We start from the raw sequence: 19,376 nt of genomic DNA, 5'->3' as shown, positions 1-19,376 counted from the left end.
AATTAGCTGGGAGTGGTGGCGTGCACTTGTAGTCCCAGCTACTCGGGAGGTTGAGGCAGGAGAATCACTTGAACCCTGGAGGCGGAGGTTGCAGTGAGCCAAGATCACACCACTGCACTCCAGCCTGGCGACAGAATAAGACTCTGTCTCAAAAAAAAAAGTGGACCCTAATTCCCACACATTTCATTTTGATGGACTGAAAATACACACATACACATACAGAGACACAGACACACATAAAAAAATATGGCTCTACCTTGCAGCAATACTACCTACTATAATGTAAACAAATCACTTATCAGGGTGAAAAGATAACCACTTTCAGTCTAGAGATAATAAAACAAACTCTCCATTATTTTTGGCAAAGCATTCAAAGTCAAAGATTTTACCAAACAATGTCCAGTACTCTAGATTAGGAAATCAGGTGAACATTATCAGAATGCGTTTTCCAGTGTTTTGTTTTGTTTTTTAATTTAGGAGTCAGGAACATTCAGACACTCAGGAAAAATTTGGTTATTACAAAAATGCCATGAACCCAGTCTACTTTGATTCAAACCCTAGTCCTACCACTGTGTGACCTTGGGCAAATAACTTCACCTCTCTGAGTCTCCTTTTTCTTACTGCTAAAATGAGGCTCATAAGAGCACCCACGTGAGGGTACTCACCCACCTGAAGATGGGTAGTCTCCCTCTCAGTGTGGCAGGGCTTTTATGGGCTCTGAATGGGGAATGCATGCTGATTGGTTTGTGAGTATGCCAAAAAGGCTAAAACAAAGGCATCACTCAAAGGTGGAGATGACACTGTAAAAAACCAATCAGGGAAGGGTAAGTACATGTAAAATAGGTGAAGGGTGGGGATCAATCAGAGGAAACCTTGCCAAATGGGAAGAGAGGTTCTCAATCCAGTACATGGATTTACTTGGGACTTGTAGCTTGGCTTTCAGGCTTTAAACTATCCTTGGAGACCAGGCACAGCGGCTCATGCCTATAATCCCAGCACTTTGGGAGGCCAAGGTGGGCAGATCACCTGAGGTCATGAGTTTGAGACCAGCCTGGCCAATATAGTGAAACCCCGTCTCTACTAGAAATATAAAAATTAGCTGGGTGTGGTGGACCTGCCTGTAGTCCCAGCTACTTGGGAGGCTGAGGCAGGAGAATCACTTGAACTCAGGAGGCGGAAGTTGCAGTGAGCCGAGATTGCGCCACTGTATTCCAGCCTAGGCAACAAGAGCAAAACTCCATCTCAAAAAATAAATAAACAAACTGTCCTTGGTTTGACAGTCAGGTTTCACTAGGGAACTGTCCCTATCTGCCTAGGCATTTGACTGCCACCTGCAGCTATCAGCTCAATTGCAGCTCACTACAACCTCAAACTACTGAGCTCAAGCAGTCCTCCTGCCTCAGTCTCCCAAGTAGCTGGGACTACAGGCATGTGCCACTATGCCCAGAATTTTTTTTTTTTTTTTTTTTTTTTTCAGACAGGGTCTCATTATATTGTCCAGGCTGGTCTTGAAATCCTTAACTCAAGCAATCCTCCCACTTCAGCCTCCCTAAGTGCTGGGATTACAGGCATGAGTCACCATGCCCAGCTAGATTATCTTTTTTTATTTTTTTGAGACAAAGTTTTGCTCTGTCACCCAGGCTGGAGTGTAGTGGCACAATCTCAGCTCACTGCAACCTCTACCTCCCAGGTTCAAACGATTCTCCTGCCTCAGCCTCCCAAGTAGCTGGGACTATAGGCACACACCACCATGCCTGACTGATTTTTGTACTTTTAGTAGAGACAGGGTTTCACCATTTTGGCCAGGATGGTCTCGAACTCCTGACCTCAGGAGATCCACCAGCCTTGGCCTCCCAAAATGCTGGGATTCCAGGTGTGAGCCACCACATCTGGCCAAATGTTAAGTTTAAAATTTGTTCCTAGAAATTTGTACAAGATGTCCATAATGTTTTCCTCTTTTCCAGTAAAGATATGGTTAAGAAAAAAAAAAACTGGGCCAGGCGCACTGGCTCACACTGGTAATCCCAGCACTTTGGGAGGCCGAGGCAGGCGGATTACCTGAGGTCAGGAGTTCGAGACCAGCCTGGCCAATATGGTAAAACCTCGTCTCTACTAAAAATATAAAAATTAGCCAGGCATGGTAGCAGGCCCTTGTAGTCCCAGCAACTCGGGAGGCTGAGGCAGGAGAATCCCTTGAACCCGGGAGACAGAAGTTACAGTGAGCCAAGATTGTGCCACTGCACTCCAGCCTGGGCAACGGAGCAAGACTCCATATCAAAAAAAAAAAAAAAAAAGAAAAAAGAAAAAAAGAAAGTGTTCCAGAAAATAATGGAAAAAACTACCCTCCTCATTTTCTAAGACTAGTATAATAATACTACACTAAAACTGAATACAGACTACACAAGAAGAGATCAAAAACCAAAAGTATAATGAACATGGATATCAAAATCCCAAATAAAAGATTAGTAAACTAAATCTAATAATTTATTATATAAATGACCTAAAAGGCTTATCCAGGAACACAAGAAAGAATTGTTCAACATTACAAAACCTGTTAATGTCATATACCATACTAATAAAGGGGAAGCAAAATTTTAAAAAATAAAGATTAGGCCGGGCACGGTAGCTCATGCCTATGGTCCCAGCACTTTGAGAGGCCGAGGCAGGTGGATGATGAGGTCAGGAGATCGAGACCGTCCTGGCTAACATGGTGAAATCCCATCTCTACTAAAAATAGAAAAAATTAGCTGGGCGTGGTGGCAGGTGCCTGTAGTCCCAGCTACTCGGGAGGCTGAGGCAAGAGAATGGCAGGAGAACAGTGTGAACCCGGGAGGCGGAGCTTGCAGTGAGCTGAGATGCGCCACTGCATTCCAGCCTGGGCAACAGGGTGAGGCCCCACCTCAAAAAAAATAATAATAATAATAATAATAAAGATTAAAGGAGAAAATAGGCATGGTCAATTAATTAGATGCCCGAAAGCATTAAATTCAACATTACTCAGGCTGAAAAAAAAAAACCACTTCCAGCAAACAAGGATTAGGCAGGAACTTCTTTAATCTGATTAAACACATTTACCATGATCCTATGATAAACATCATACTTAATGGTGAAATCTCAGATGTGTTCCCGTTAAAGTCAAACAACAAACTATGGAAAGCTACTATCATCACGACCATTTAACATCTTGCTGCTATGATCCTGGTCAATGAACACAGAAGGGAAAATGGGAAGGAAAGAAAAAAAGTAAGGAAGGAAGGAAAAGAAATGAGAAGCAGAGGATTAGAAAGGAAGAGGCAAAATAGTTGTTTGCAGATACATGATGGTCTATGTAGAAAATCCAAAAGAACCATTAAGATGAACATGAAAATGGAGAAAGGTTTCTGTGTAAGACCAGACACAAGACTCAATAACAATAAAGACTCATGTACCCATTACACATGGCCGCTTGGCTGCTTTTGCTTCCTCTATCTTCCCACCCTTTTCCCCCTTCATATTATCTCCTTTTCCTTCCTACTGCCAATATAATCCAGAATCTTCATATTATCTTGAAGCAAATCACAACATATCATTTTATTCATAAATGTAGGTATATAATCTCTAAGAAACAAGAACTCTTAAAACACAAAATTACAATATCATTTCCAATTCTAAAATGTTAACAATGATTCTTGGCCGGGCGCGGTGGCTCAAGCCTGTAATCCCAGCACTTTGGGAGGCCGAGACGGGCGGATCACGAGGTCAGGAGATCGAGACCATCCTGGCTAACACGGTGAAACCCCGTCTCTACTAAAAAATACAAAAAAATAGCCGGGCGAAGTGGCGGGCGCCTGTAGTCCCAGCTACTCGGGAGGCTGAGGCAGGAGAATGGCGTGAACCCGGGAGGCGGAGCTTGCAGTGAGCCGAGATCCGGCCACTGCACTCCCGCCCGGGCGACAGAGTGAGACTCCATCTCAAAAAAAAAAAAAAAAAAAAACAATGATTCTTTAATATCAAATAACCAATCAATGTTCAAACTTCCAACAATCTCATTAATGTCATAAATCTTTTTTAAGCACTCTGTTTTTGTTTTCGAACTGTATAAAATCCACACACTGAATTCAACACTGAATTAACAACAATATTCCTTCAGGTCAGCAATAACCAAAGAGAAAAAACATAATACAAAAAGATCCAGCCGGGTGCAGTGGATCACGCCTGTTATCCCAGCACTTTGGGAGGCTGAGGTGAGCAGATCATCTGAGGTCGGGAGTTCACGACCAGCCTGGTCAAAATGGCGAAACCCCGTCTCTACTAAAACATACAAAAATTAGCCAGGCGTGGTGGCAGGTGTCTGTAATCCCAGCTACTCGGGAGGCTGAGGCAGGGAGAACTGCTTGAATTTGGGAGGCGGAGGTTGCAGTGAGCCCAAATCGCTTTACTGCACTTCAGCCTGGGCAACAGAGCAAGACTCCATCTCAAAAAAAAAAAAAAAAAAAAAAAAAGAAAGATCCATTCATAAAAGCAACAAAAACTAGACAATACTTAGGAATAAATCTAACAGATAATATGCAAAATCTTTTTGGCAGTTACAAAACATCACTAAAGTTCATAAAGTAAAACATGAATAACTATAAAGATACATTTTCATGAATGAAAACTTTTTATCAAGATACCACTTAAATACAATGTATTTCAAAACTCCAAAAACACTTTTCAAGAAACTCAACAATACTACAAAAACTCATATTAAAGAGTAAAGGTCTAAGAATACAACAAATAAAATAAAACCTGTCTTACCAGATATCAAGAGTGATGTTAAAGCAATATCAATTAAATAATGTGTTGTTATAAGCACAGGAGTAAACATAAATCAGTGTAATAGACTAAAGAGCTGAGAACAGGCCTATGTATATATGAAGCTTAATACATACAAGTGATATTGCAGATCAGTGGGGAAAGGATGGACTATTCTAAACATGATATTGGGGCAACTGGTTATTCACTGAATTAAAAAATAATAATTAGATACAAGTTCATACCATACATAAAATGAATTCCAGGTGGATTAAAAACCTAAATATGCGCCAGGCATGGTGACTCACGCTTGTAATCCCAGCACTTTGGGAAGCCAAGGCAGGTGGAACACTTGAGGTCAGGAATTCAAGACCAGCTTGGCCAACACAGTGAAACCTCATCTCTGCTAAAGATACAAAAAATTAGCCTAGCATGATGGTATGTGCTGGTAGTCCCATCTGTTCAGAAGGCTAAGTGAGAGGATCACCTGAGCCTGGAAGTCAAGGCTGCAATGAGTTGTAACTGCACCACTAAACTCCAGCCTAGGCAACAGAGTGAGACACTATATCAAAAAAAAAAAAAAAAAAAAAAAGGCTAGGCATGGTGGCTCATGCTTGTAATCCCAGCACTTTGGGGGGCCAAGGGGGGGGGGGGTAGATCACAAGGTCAGGAGTTCAAGACCAGCCTGGCCAACACAGTGAAACCCCATCTCTACTAAAAATACAAAAATTAGCTGTTATGGTGGCAGGCGTCTGTAATCCCAGTTACTGGGGAGGCTGAGGCAGGAGAATTGCTTGAACCCGGGAGGCAGAGGTTGCAGTGAGCTGAGATCGTGAGTGAGTGCAGTGAGCCACTGCACTCCAGACTGGGCAACAGAGCAAGACTCTGTCCCAAACAAACAAACAAAAAGAACAGAAAAAAATACCAGAGTATAATGCATGTATTAAGGTTAAATACTACTTCATAAAATTTGTATTTCAGTTAAATGTATATAGGTCAGGTATGGTGACTCATGCCTGTAACCCCAGTATTTTGGGAGGCCAAGGAGGATCACCTGAGCCCAGGAATTCGAGACTAGCCTTGGCAACATAGTGAGACCTCATCTCTACTAAAAATTTAAAAATTAATCAGGCATGGTGGCACGTGCCTGTGGTCCCAGTTGAAGCAGGAGGACTGCTTAAGCCAAGGGAGGTCAAAGCTGCAATGAGCTGTGTTCCCACCACCGCACTCCAACCTGAGCAACAGAGTGAGACCTTGTCTCAAAAAATAAAAATAGGCCAGGCGCAGTGGCTCTGGCCTGTGGTGCCAGCACTTTGGGAGGCCGAGTTGGGTGGATCGCCTGAGGTCAGGAGTTCAAGACCAGCCTTGGCCAACATGGTGAAACCCTGGCTCTATTAAAAATTTTAAAAAAAAATAGGCATGGTGGCGCACACCTGTAATCCCACATACTCAGGAGGCTGAGGCGCAAGAATCACTTGAACCTGGGAAGCGGAGGTTGCAGTGAGCGAAGATCACACCTCTGCACTACAGCCTGGGCAACAAAGTGAGATGCTGTCTCAACACCGTTTCAAAAAAATAATAATAAAACCAAAATAAAAATAAATTTTTATGTACATATGGGTGAGTACCAAACTGGATTTAAAATACATTTCTTACTGTAGGTTGTGGTCAAAAGCCACTGCTCAAGTAAAAGTCTGTGTATGTGCACAAAGAGACATTCACAGCAGCACTGTGTCTCAGGTGAAAAACTGGAATTTAAGCATCCATTTAAAATTTTAAAAAATACAATAAAAATAAAAAATAAGTAAACGGTCCAGGAGCAGTGGCTCACTCCTGTAATCCCAGCACTTTGGGAGGCCAAGGTGGGTGGATCACCTGAGGTCACATATTTGAGACCAGTCTGGCTAACATGGTGAAACCCCGTCTCTACTAAAAATACATAAATTAGCCAGGCAAGGTGGTGGGCACCTGTAATCTCAGCTACTAGGGAGGCTGAGGCAGGAGAATTGCTTGAACCCAGCAGGTGGATATTGCAATGAGCCAAGACTGTGCCACCACACTCCAGCCTGGGTGACAGAGCTAGATTCCATCATAAATAAATAAATAAATAAACAAACAAATAAACAAATGCCCATTAGTAAGGGACTAAACAAACTGTGGTATATTCATACAATAAAACTCTATACAGAAGTTAAGATGTAGTCCCAGCTACATGGAGGGCTAAGGCAGGAGGATCACTTGAGCCCAGGAGTTGGAGGCCACAGTGAACTATGATTGTGCCATTACACTCCAGCTTGAGCAATAGAGTAAGACCCTATCTCAGGGGTCAGGGGGGTGAGTGCGGAGTTAAGTATGGGTAAATCACAAAAATATACTGAATATAAAAAACAAAGACACAGAAAAAAAGCAAGCTGTATGATACTACTTACATAATATATACATACACACAGTATATAATATACACACACACACACATATATATACTAAAACCAAAAAAGGAACTAATTATAGATAATACAAACAGCCCAAAAACAGGCCAGGCTTGGTGGCTCACATCTGTAATCCCAGCACTTTGGGAGGCCAAGGTGGGCAAATCATCTGAGGTCAGGAGTTGCAGACCAGCCTGGCCAACATGGTGAAACCCTGTCTTTACTAAAAATACAAAAAATTGGCCGGGCGTCGTGGTGCGCGCCTGTAATCTCAGCTACTCAGGAAGCTGAGGCAAGAGAATTGCTTGAACCCAGGAGGCGAAGGCTGCAGTGAGCCGAGATCACACCACTGCACTCCAGCCTGAATGAAAGAGCAAGACTCTTGTCTCGAACAACAACAAAAAAATAGCCCAAAAACAACTGTGTTGAAAGTGTACCTAACTACACTTTCAATAATAAAAAAAATTATTTTTTTCTTTTTTTCGAGATGGAGTCTCGCTCAGTCACCTAGGCTAGAGTGCAGTGGCGTGATCTTGGTGCACTGCAGCCTCCACCTCCCAGGTTCAAGTGATTCTCCTGCTTCAGCCTCCCAAGTAGCTAGGACTACATGCGTGCGCCATCATGCCCGGCTAACTTTTATATTTTTAGTAAAGACAGGGTTTCACTATGTTGGCCAGGCTGGTCTTGAACTCCTGACCTCATGATTCGCCCACCTCAGCCTCCCAAAGTGCTGAGATTACAGGCGTGAGCCACTATGCCCGGCCAAGTGTACCTAATTCTAATAGCAAAGACATTTTTCTGCACCAACTGCTTCCATTCCTCTCTTCTCCTGTCTTATCTTCCTACACCTGAAGAGCTGGTCAATCTATTTTGAAAGAATCTCAAAAAGGGTTAAACTCTTCCTTCTTTAACTCAAAAAGGAACCAGCAAGGCATGATGGCACACATCTGCAATACCAGCTACTCGGCAGGCATAGGCATGAGAAATGCTTGAACCTGAGAGGCAGAGGTTGCAGTGAGCCAATATCTGTCTGGTGACAGAGCGAGACTCCGTCTCAAAAAAAAAAAAAAAAAAAACCCCTTAGAGAGGTGTAGGTTCTGAAAACACCCCTCACACTGAGCACCAACAAATGACCAAATTCTAGGATGCCCTCAACCACAACAATCACTTCACAGTCTATAAGGTCTTTCCCTAAATATTCCATCATTTGATTCTCAGAATAACCCTATGAGGTCAATATTACCAATACCCACATTTATAGATAAGCCAATGCACAAAGCAGCTAATTACCAGCCAGAGGTCACAAGTCAATGACACAGTTGGGACTATAATGCCTCAGCTTCTGAACCTAATCACCCTAACAGTGTGCCCTTATGTGATGACTCTATTTCAACATACAGTCATCATGCCCAGAAAACAGGATGGGGTGTTCACAACACATGAGCTGCTCCAATCAAACCCCTTTTTCTTCACTATTCCATCCCTGATCTTTCTCTTCTCTTTTTTCAGACAGGCAGCCAAGAGCAAGAGAGCTGCCACTATTAACCCTTCCCTTCCCTGTGGCCATTCATGCTTCTTTTTCCCAGAACTCTTTCAGATGAACAGGCAAAAGGGGGAAACAAATTACAGGACAGTCACCCTGACACCAGGATCCCTATATCAAAGAGAAAAGACTGAAGTTTCCTCCCATCTTCCAAGAGTCAGGGAGTAGAAAAACACCACAAAAAAAGCCTAAGCTACCACTCTATCAGTGCTGGCAAAAATCCTTTACTGAAGGGCTTTAATTAACAGAAAAATGTAAAAGTACCAGTTTTTTAAACGGTCCCGGGCTTCCAACTGGGCTCCCACTTCAAAGCTGATTCCTCGTCTGTTAGGTGGATGCTTTGTCATTTTCAGTCATCAACGGGGCTGCCTTTATTCTCCTGAAAAAGCCAATTAAATATTTATGAAACTTAGGCAAAGTCTGCCCAGAGTGTAGCATCATTCACTACACATAAAAACCAAACAGACATTATTCAAAACACAAAGCTCCATGAAACCCTGTTGGTGCCCTCATTCTAACACAGGTGTGCCTTCCACTGGTTCCTACTCCTCCATCGTGCAGCTTCCTGTAGTTTCCGGAACTGAGAAGACCCTCCCTCAACACTGCTTACCAAAGACTCACCTACAAGGGCCACCCCTCAGAACTACAAAAAAACAACTGCTTTCGCAGTTAAATTCAGTCATCTGCTGATGCATTATTCAACAAATATTTGCTCAGTGACTATTTAAGAAACAGTCAAGACCAGAAGAGACACAGTTCCTGCCCTCAAGAACCCTTCAGTCTACCAGGGAAACACAAAAATTTAGCCAGTAAACTGATGAATAAAATAACTGCAAACTGTAATTGCAATGAAATTTAAGAGTTACAAAGGAAGCAAACAAACGCCAGGCACAGTAAGGTATGCCTATAGTCCCAGCTACTTGCAAGGCAGAGCCAGGTTGTTTCTTTGAGCCCGGGAGTTCGAGACCAGCCTGGGAAACACAGCAAACCTTCACCTCTTAAAAACAAAAACATTAAAAACAAAGGAAGCAAACAAAAGCTGAGATACTAATACTTGGTCCTACTTTTGGAAGGCTGTACAAGGTCTGTTTATATTTTCTTTTCTTTTTTTTTTTTTTGAGATGGAGTCATACTCTGTCACCCAGGCTGAATGTGGTGGCGCCATGTGGTGGCTCACTGCATCCTCTGCCTCCCAGGTTCAAGCAATTCTGGAGCCTTGGCTTCCTGAGTAGCTGGGACTACAGGTGCATGCCACCCCCCCGCCCAGCTTATTTTTGTATTTTTAGCAGAGATGGGGTTTCACCATGTTGGCCAGGCTGATCTCAAACACCTGACCTCAAGTGATCCGCCCACATAAGCCTCCCAAAGTGATGGTATTACAGGCATGAGCCACTGTGCCCAGAATTGTTTATACTTTCTTTGATCTATGTATATTTCCACTTCTTTTTTTGTTTGTTGGTTTGTTTTTTTGAGAAGGAATCTCGCTCTTGTCACCCAGGCTAGAGTGCAATGGCACGATTTCGGCTCACTGCAACCTCCACTTCTCGGGTTTAAGTGATTCTCCTGCCTCAGCCTCCCAAGTAGCTGGGATTACAGGCACCTGCCACCATGCCCAGCTATATTTCCTACTTCTTGAGTCCCTTCTGATCATTTGTATTTTCCTATAAGTTTTACCCAGATTTTCTTTATCATAAAACCATTAAACAGTACAAAATATTATCGTTTAATTCCTTTAATTGCCTTTGAATCTGAAGTCACAATTTGAATCTCTCCTTTCTCAATCCTGTCTTGTGTACTTGTGCTCTAAAGAATAAAATGTATACTTATGATCAGAGAACCAAACAGTAAAGCCAATTTCCTTTTGAGGGGAAAAATGGTGTACTGGATTAGGCTATTTACAGGAAAAGTGGCCCCCATAAAAGAACACTTCTGGCCAGGTGCGGTGGTTCAAGCCTGTAATCCCAACACTTTGGGAGCCCGAGGCGGGCGGATCACGGGGTCAGGAGTTCGAGACCAGCCTGGCCAACATAGTGAAACCCCATCTCTACTAAAAATACAAAATTAGCCAGGTGCGGTGGTGGGTGCCTGTAATTCCAGCTACTTGGGAGGCTGAGGCAGGAGAATAGCTTGAACCCGGGAGGCAGAGGTTGGAGTGAGCTGAGATCACGCCACTGTACTCCAGCCTAGGTGACAGAGCAAGACTCCGTCTCGAAAAAGAAAAAAAAAAAAAGAACACTTCTTGGCATCACTGAGGTAATTAATCTACTAATCTGCAGAGTCCTGAATGCTATCAGAGGAGCTAGTAGTGGTTCTGATGGACATGCAGCCACTCTGAGCTCTAAGGGCACTTGAACAGACCACCTCTCTACAGCAGACTAACTCCAGCCTAACTCCTTCCTCCCACTAAACTCTGGACTTTTAAAAAATTTTTTTAGACAGGGTCTCATTCTGTTGTCCAGGCTGGAATGCAGTGGCGCTATCATAGCTCACTATAGCCTCAAACTCCTGGGCTCATGCGATACTCCTGCCTCAGCCTCCCAAGTAGCTAGAATCAAAAGTATGCATCAGCACACCCAGGTTTTTTTTTTTTTTTGGTTTTTTTTTTTTTGCAGAGACAGCATCTACGTTACCCAGGCTAGTCTCAAACTCCTGGGTTCAAGCAATCCTCCTGCCTGGGCCTCCCAAAGTACTGGGATTACAGGATTATAGGCACAAGCCACTGCATCCAGCCCGATACATTGGCTTTTGACAGCCCACACTGCCCAAGCAATGCCAGAGCACTGCCACAGCAATGCCTGCCTCCTACCAGGAACATTTTCTTTGCAATAAATGAATATGGAAAAAAATCACAGAAGCGATACTCATATCTAACGTGTAATAGCAGCACATTTTATGAAGATTTGCTTGCAATATATTACATAAAAAGGCGGGATGCAAAATTGTACCACATGGAGCTCACATTATAACTCATACACAGCCAGATGAGGTGGCTTAGGCTTATAATCCCAGCTACTGAAAAGGCTGAGGCAGGAGGATCGCTTGAGCCCAGGAGGTCAAGACTGCAGTGAGCTATGATTCTGCCATTGTACTCCAGCCTGAGTGACACAGCAAGAACCTGTCTCTTTAAAAAAAAAAAAAAAAAAAAAAAAAAAAAAGGCCAGGCGTGGTGGCTCATTCCTATAATCCCAGAACTTTGGGAGGCTGAGGCTGCTGGATCACCTGAGGTCGGGAGTTTGAGACCAGCCTAACCAACATGGAGAAATCCTGCCTCTACTAAAAATACAAAATTAGCCAGGTGTGGTAGCGCATGCCAGTAATTCCAGCTACTCGGGAGGCTGAGGCAGGAGAATCACTTGAACCCAGGAGGTGGAGGTTCCAGTGAGCCAAGATCACGCCATTAAACTCCAGCCTGGGCAACAAGAGTGAAACTGTGTCTCAAAAAAAAAGGAAAAAAAAAAGAAAAAAGAAACTCATTAATTATTATTTTTTTTTTTTGGAGAAAAGGTCTTGCTCACTCTGTCACTCAGGCTGGTCTACAGTGGCACAAACCTGGATCACTGTAGCCTCGACTTCCTCGGCTCATGTGATCCTGCCTACTCAGCCTCCCAAGCACCTGGGACTACAGGTGCAAGCCACCACACCCAGCTAATTTGTTCTTTGGTAGAGACATGGTCTTGTTATGTTTGTCTGGGCTGGTCTCAAACTCCCAGGTTCAAGTGATCCTTCTGACTCGGCCTCCCAAAGTGCTGGAATTAGAGACATGAGCCATGGTACCTAGCCACTGATTCTTTTTGTAAAGACTGGAAGAAAAAAATAAGTTATAGGTTATTGGTGATTGTTCCTTTTTTCTTAATTTCCTAAATTTTAGTTTTTCACAATGAAAATTTTTCATAAGTGCATAATGTGAGGGATTATACATGTGAAGGACAATAAGCTATCTATTAAACAACCCATTCCAGGCCGGGCACAGTGACTCATGCCTGTAATCCCAGAACTTTGGGAGGCCGAGGAGGGAGGATCACAAGGTCAAGAGATTGAGACAATCCTAGCTCACATGGTGAAACCCTGTCTCTACTAAAAATACAAAATTTAGCTGGGCGTGGTGGCGCGTCCCTATAGTCCCAGCTACTCAGGAGGCTGAGGCAAGATAATCGCTTGAACCTGGGAGGCAGAGGTTGCAGTGACCCGAGATCACGCCACTGCATTCCAGCCTGGCAACAGAGTAAGACTCCGTCTAAAAAAAACAAACAAAAAAAAACAAAAACAAAAACAAATTCCGAAGGGCTGATATTGGGAAACACATAAAGCAAAGCAAACCAAGGCAGAAATGGTTGACAGCTGTAATTAAGGAAGTTGAAACTTAAGCTGAAAAGCTGTGTTGGCAAGAGGTTCTAACAATTTGGACCCTAGGAAAGAAGTGTCAGAGGTTTGACAGCCTTTACCAAACATTCCCTAAGAAAATGAGATATCAAATCTGACATACATGTGGCCGGGCATGGTAGCTCACGCCAGAACTTTGGGAGGCCGAGGCGGCTGATCACTCGAGGTCAGGAGTTCCAGACCAGCCAGACCAGCCTGGCCAACATGGTAAAATCCTGTCTCTACTAAAATTACAAAAATTAGCCAGGCATGGTGGTGCATGCCTGTAATCCCAGATACTCAGGAGGCTGAGGCATGAGAATTGCTTGAACCCAGGAGGTGGGGGTTTCAGTGAACCGAGATCATGTCACTGCACCCCTGCCTGGGTAACAGAGCAAAACTGTCTCAAAAAAAAAAAAAAAAAAAAAAACTGACATACAGGTATAATCCAATCAGTAGAAAGGTCTTCATTTTGGCTTGCCTGAAATACCATGTCAAATTATCTTGTTCTCTGACTTAATTCATACCAAGCAATATTCTGATTATTAATTTCCCCTCCCAGATTATATAAAAAGGTGATGCCCAACAAGAAAGGCAGGATGAAACTTAATACTCACTGAGCTGCTATTATTTGTCAGGCTCTGTGTAGGCTAACAGTCTTCTTTTACCAAAGTAACGGAATTTAATGTAATGGGGTTAAATGCTTGGCCTTGAATCCCCAGTTAATAAAATCATTCAGTTAATAAAATCATTAACTGAATGAATTTATATAAATTATTTAACCCCTTATTAGCTGAATGAATTTGTGTAAATTATTTTCCTCTCTGTAAAATAGAGATGGTGATAATAATAATATCTATCTCCAAGCAGTGGATGTGAGGATTAAAATATATAATCCATTTAAAGAGCTCAGGACCGGCACAAAGTAAGAACTACACAGTTAGTAGCTGTTAATAACTATGTTAGCACAAATGAGGAAATTCGGTTTAAAGTAACTTGGTTAAAGTTCAAGTGCTAAGTGACAGGCCCCAGAACAAAAGTCCAGGTTGGCCTGACTTCTGAATTTATTGTTTCTACCACATTACTGTCCCCCAGGCACCCCAGGAAGCCCTCCATTAAAATGTAGGAGGGAGGGAGGCAGTGAATGAAGATGAGCAAATTATTCCCAAAATCTCAATAAAACCAATTCCTCTTGAGGCTGAATCCTCAGAATTCCTGCTACTTATGAACTAAAACCTGTTTCATTGTAACTCTGACCCATGTGTTTGAAGTTTCACTCTCTGGTATCACACAGAACAGAAAACTAATCTGGCTTTCCCATCCCATTACCAATTTCCCCTCCACCCCTCTGAGGCGGCAGAGTTTGTTTTTAAATTCACATTAATTCACCCAACAAACCACCAACGAGTATTATCAGTAAGTCACTATGCTGGAAATGCTGAAAATTAGGAATCCAACTCAGTCCCAGCTCTACTCCACCCAGCAAGACAAACGCAAACACTAAGAAGGCATGAATGAGTTCTAGCAAAGGGTGAAGGGAGGGGCAGAGGGGAAATCATCTGAAAGTATCTATTTAAATTGTCAACATCTACTAAAGAATAAAAAAGAGTTCAATAGAGAAGCAGGAATTTCAAAAAAATTACATAAGTAGTACATTTTTACTTCTTTCATTTAGTTTCAAACACAATTTTTCTGAAGATGCAATAGGGCTAGATTCTGTAGCTTTTAACTTCTCTTCAGGGCCTTAGCTTTTTCTTCCAAAAATCACCAGCTTCCAGAAAAAGAGAAAAAGGGAACATGTTCAATATGGACATGGAGAGAATTTTAAAAACTCATGCAATCTGTATTCACATAGGATTCCATTTTAAAAGACCTTGGCAGGATTTCAAATTACTCCTTTACATTCAAATTTCCCTACAGTGGGAACTCACTGCTACACAGGAGACACAGGGCCTAGTTTATTTCCTTAAATACAGTATTCGATCAGTGTCCCCTGCATCAATGATAATGAAAGCTTTAAAAGCACACCGTGCAGCACAGTTTAAAGGGCACTTTCACAAATGACAAACTGGAAGAAAATAACTGCAACTCGTATGACAAAGAGCTAACTTCCATTATTAACAAAGAGTGCGTACAAACCAAGGACAAAAAAGTTCAAACAACTTACTCTTTTTTTTTTTTTTTTTTTTGAGACGGAGACTTGCTCTGTCGCCCAGGCTGGAGTGCAATGGCATGATCTCGGCTTACTGCAACCTCCGCCTACTGGGTTCAAGCGATTCTCCTGCCTCAGCCTCCCAAGTAGCTGGGATTACAGGTGTGCGCCACCACGCCCAGCTAATTTTGCATTTTTAATAGAGACGGGGTTTCTCCATGTTGGTCAGGCTGGTCTTGAACTCCTGACCTCAGGTGATCCACCTGCCTCGGCCTCCCAAAGTGCTGGGATTACAGGCATGAGCCACCGTGCCTGGTCACAACTTACTTTAAAATGTGCAAAGTGGGCCAGGTGCGATGGCTCACGCCTGTAATCCCAGCACTTTGGGAGGCCAAGGCGGATGGATCACCTGAGGTCGGGAGTTCAAGACCAGCCTGACCAACATGGAGAAACCTCATCTCTACTAAAAATATAAAATTAGCTGGGCGTGGTGGCACACACCTGTAATCCCAGCTACTAGGGAGGCTGAAGCAGGAGAATTGCTTGAACCCGGGAGGCGGAGGTTGCGGTGAGCTGAGATTGCACCATTGCCCTCCAGCCTGGGCAACAAGAGCGAGACTCCGTCTCAAAAAAACAAAACAAAACAAAATGCGCAAACTGTAAGAAACGGCATATTTGGAGGTCGAGTACAGATACAAAGGTCTAATGAACACGTGATAATATATACACATAACATCACCCTAAATTAAAGGAAATGCAAATTAAAATAACAAAATTTCACTTCTCAAATTGGCAAAAATTTAAAGGTAGTGTTAGCAGGGATGAGGAGAAGAGACCATGCTCAAATGCTTCTATCCAAAGCATTAACTAGAAAAGCTTTCTAGAGGCCGGGCGCGGTGGCTCAAGCCTGTAATCCCAGCAATTTGGGAGGCCGAGACGGGTGGATCACGAGGTCAGGAGATCGAGACCATCCTGGCTAACACGGTGAAACCCCGTCTCTACTAAGAAATACAAAAAACTAGCCGGGCGAGGTGGCGGGCGCCTGTAGTCCCAGCTACTCGGGAGGCTGAGGCCGGAGAATGGCGTGAACCCAGGAGGCGGAGCTTGCAGTGAGCCGAGATCCGGCCACTGCACTCCAGCCTGGGCTACAGAGCGAGACTCCGTCTCAAAATTTAAAAAAAAAAAAAAAACCGAAAAGCTTTCTAGAGGCAATTTGGCACCACTTACAAAAACATAATCTCTGCCCAACAATCCCATGGCCAGTAACTTATAATGAAGACATACCCTCAAAGCCTATCAGATTATCCATAACAATAATCAATAGAGCTTTGAAATTTCTGCAACCAAAACATACATCAAAAGAGGACTGTGTCTCAGCCACTCAGGAGGCTGAGGTGGGAGGATTGATTGAGCCCAGGAGTTTGAGGCTGCAATAAGCTACAGTCATGCCACTACAGCTATTAAAAGGAAAAATGGGCCAGGCACACTGGCTCACGCCTGTAATCCCAGCACTTCGGGAGGATATGGTAGGTGGATTGCTTGAGCTCAGGAGTTCAAGATCAGCCTGGACAACATGGTGAAATCCCATCTCTACAAAAAATACAAAAAAATTAGCCAGGCATGGTAGTGTGTGTCTGTAGTCCCAACTACTTGGGAGGCTAAGGTAGGAGGATGGTTTGAGCCCAGGAGGAAGAGGTCGCAGTGAGCGGAGATTGTACCACAGCACTCTAGCCAGGGCAACACAGCCAGACCTGTCTCAAAAGAAAAAAAAAAAAAAAAAAAGGCCAAGTGCGGTGGCTCACACCTGTAATCCCAGCACTTTGAGAGACTGAGGCAGGTGGATCACCTGAGGTCACGTGTTCAAGACCAGCCAGGGCAACATGGTGAAACCCCATCTCTTCTAAAAATACAAAAATTAGCCTGGAGTGGTGGCACATGCCTGTAATCCCAGCTACTCAGGAGGCTGAGGCAGGAGAATCGCTTGAACCCAGGAGGTGGAGGCTGCAGTGAGCTGACATCATGCCACTGCACTCCAGTCTGAGTGACAGAGCAAGATTCCATCTAGAAAAAAAAAAAAAAAAAAAAAAACTACCAAAGAAGTAATTGTCAGCAGGAATTACCTAGACGGTATGATTTTATTTTATTCTGGTGGTGGGGTTGCTTCTTTATGTTTCTTCATTTATCTTTTTTTTTTGAGACTCTCACTGTCACCTAGACTGGAATGCAGTGGCGTGATCTCAGCTCACTGTAACCTTCGCCTCCTAGGCTCAAGCAATTCTCCTGCCTCAGCCTCCTGAGTAGCTACGATTACAGGCATAAGCCACTACTGCCCAGATACTTTTTGTATTTTTAGTAGAGATAGGGTTTCACCATGTTGGCCAGGCTGGTCTTGAACTCCTGACCTCAAATGATCCACCCACCTTGGCCTCCCAAAGTGCTGGGATTACAGGCATAAGCCACCATGCCCAGCCCGTTTTTTAAATGTTATTTAAATATGCAAATTTTTCACCAGGTACACTGGCTCACGCCTATAATCCCAGCACTTTGGGAGGCTGAGTACAGGCTCATGCCTGTAATCCCAGCATTTTGGGAGGCCAAGGGGCAGATAGCTTGAGTCTAGGAGTTCAAGACCAGCCTGGGCAACTTGGTGAAATCTCATCTCTACAAAAAATACAAAAAAAAAAAAAAAAAAAAAAACTGCAAATTTTTTAAATGCAAGAATTTAATTCTTACACTATTTTACTATTTACTGGATCTTCACAACTGCCAGATGACATAATTGGGACTAATGTAATGTTACCATGGTATAGAAGTAAAATTAAGTTACAGGGAGGAAACTGACATGCAGAGGTGCTAGCAAATTTCAAGGTCCTCTGAGGCAGAATTTCCTCTTATCAAAAGTAACAGGATGTCTACAGAAGTAGAAAAACTGCTTCTCAAAGGTCCTTCCTCTTTCTCTGACCAAAGTCGTTGTGATGCTTATATTCATGTCTTTAGATATAAACATAACTTGAACACAGGAAGATAAAGCAACTGGGTGCTTTTCAAATGTTGTGTCAGAATTATCACACCATTATATAACAAGCAGAAATACTTAATTTTTTAGAAAAGACAAAACCTAACACTAGTCCAGATGCGGGGAAACAGGTACACTAGTTCACCTCCTGGGGTCCTGACCACGGCCATCTTTTTATACCTCAATCTAGAAGCAAAGAACAAAGAACAAGCTGTGGAACTGCTTATACTCTTAGACTCATTCAGCCATTTCAAGCTGAAGAATACAGTCCAGGATAAAAATAAATCATTTGTGAAAATGAGAAAAACCAATAGCTCTTTACATAAGATTATGGGGAAGCTAGATGTAGTTCATCCATTAAAAAACAAGAGAATATTTAATCAAAATTCAATACAGTAGGACTACATTATAAACTCAACAGATAACTAATTAAATAAAGAATGCTATTAAGCTACTACTATGATAAAGATGTAAACTAACCTTACAAAAAGAGAGTAGATATAAAATACCCTTATGCAAACTAACGAGACCCACATAAAAAAAAAGAAATGTATAGTCCAGGCACGGTGGCTCACGCCTGCAATTCTAGCACTTTGGGAGGCCAAGGCGGGCAGATCATGAGGTCAAGAGATAGAGACCATCCAGGTAAACATAGTGAAACCCATCTCTACTAAAAAATACAAAAATTAGCTGGGCATGGTGGTGTGCGCCTGTAATCCCAGCTACTCAGGAGGCTAAGGCAGAACAATCACTTGAACCCAAGAGGTGGAGGTTGCAGTGAGCTGAGATTGCACGACTACACTCCACCCGGGCAACACAGTGAGACTCTGTCTCAAAAAAAAAAAAAAATTATAATAACTAACCTTACATATATTAACTAATTTAATCCTTACAAAAATCACAGAAGTACTATATTAATCCCCATTACAAAAATGAGGAAAAAGAAAGTTAAGGATACTAACATAGTAAGGAGCTAAGCTAGCATCCGAACCTCAGCCCAGTAGCTCCTGAATTCAGATGCTTACCCCAAGTATTTACAAGGTACATTGTTGAACTCTGTTTCTTCACTTATGATATGGGGATAGTGGCCCCTATCATGGGTGC

The 19,376-nt window shown here is 42.9% G+C and overlaps 1 protein-coding gene across 5 annotated transcripts in view; it reads right to left on the bottom strand.

Annotated features, from left to right (window-relative positions):
• Window positions 1-19,376, bottom strand: part of PHF20 (PHD finger protein 20) — a 188,225-nt gene that overhangs the window by 145,643 nt on the left and 23,206 nt on the right. For 4 of the 5 annotated variants that reach the window (XM_037995037.2, XM_073009320.1, XM_037995040.2 and 1 more), the window contains exon 2: window positions 9,010-9,124. In XM_037995037.2, coding sequence (XP_037850965.2) covers window positions 9,010-9,092 — 83 coding nt within the window. In that variant the 5' untranslated portion in view covers window positions 9,093-9,124. Of the gene's footprint in view, window positions 1-9,009; window positions 9,125-14,758; window positions 14,832-19,376 lie in introns of those variants that run through there. The other variant, XM_037995038.2, reaches the window with a different exon arrangement.

Source organism: Chlorocebus sabaeus, chromosome 2 (genome assembly GCF_047675955.1).
Source record: "Chlorocebus sabaeus isolate Y175 chromosome 2, mChlSab1.0.hap1, whole genome shotgun sequence".
In the NCBI taxonomy this organism is placed as follows: domain Eukaryota; kingdom Metazoa; phylum Chordata; class Mammalia; order Primates; family Cercopithecidae; genus Chlorocebus; species Chlorocebus sabaeus.
Note: the sequence above shows the minus strand (reverse complement) of the source record. Positions and strands in the feature narration are given on the sequence as shown.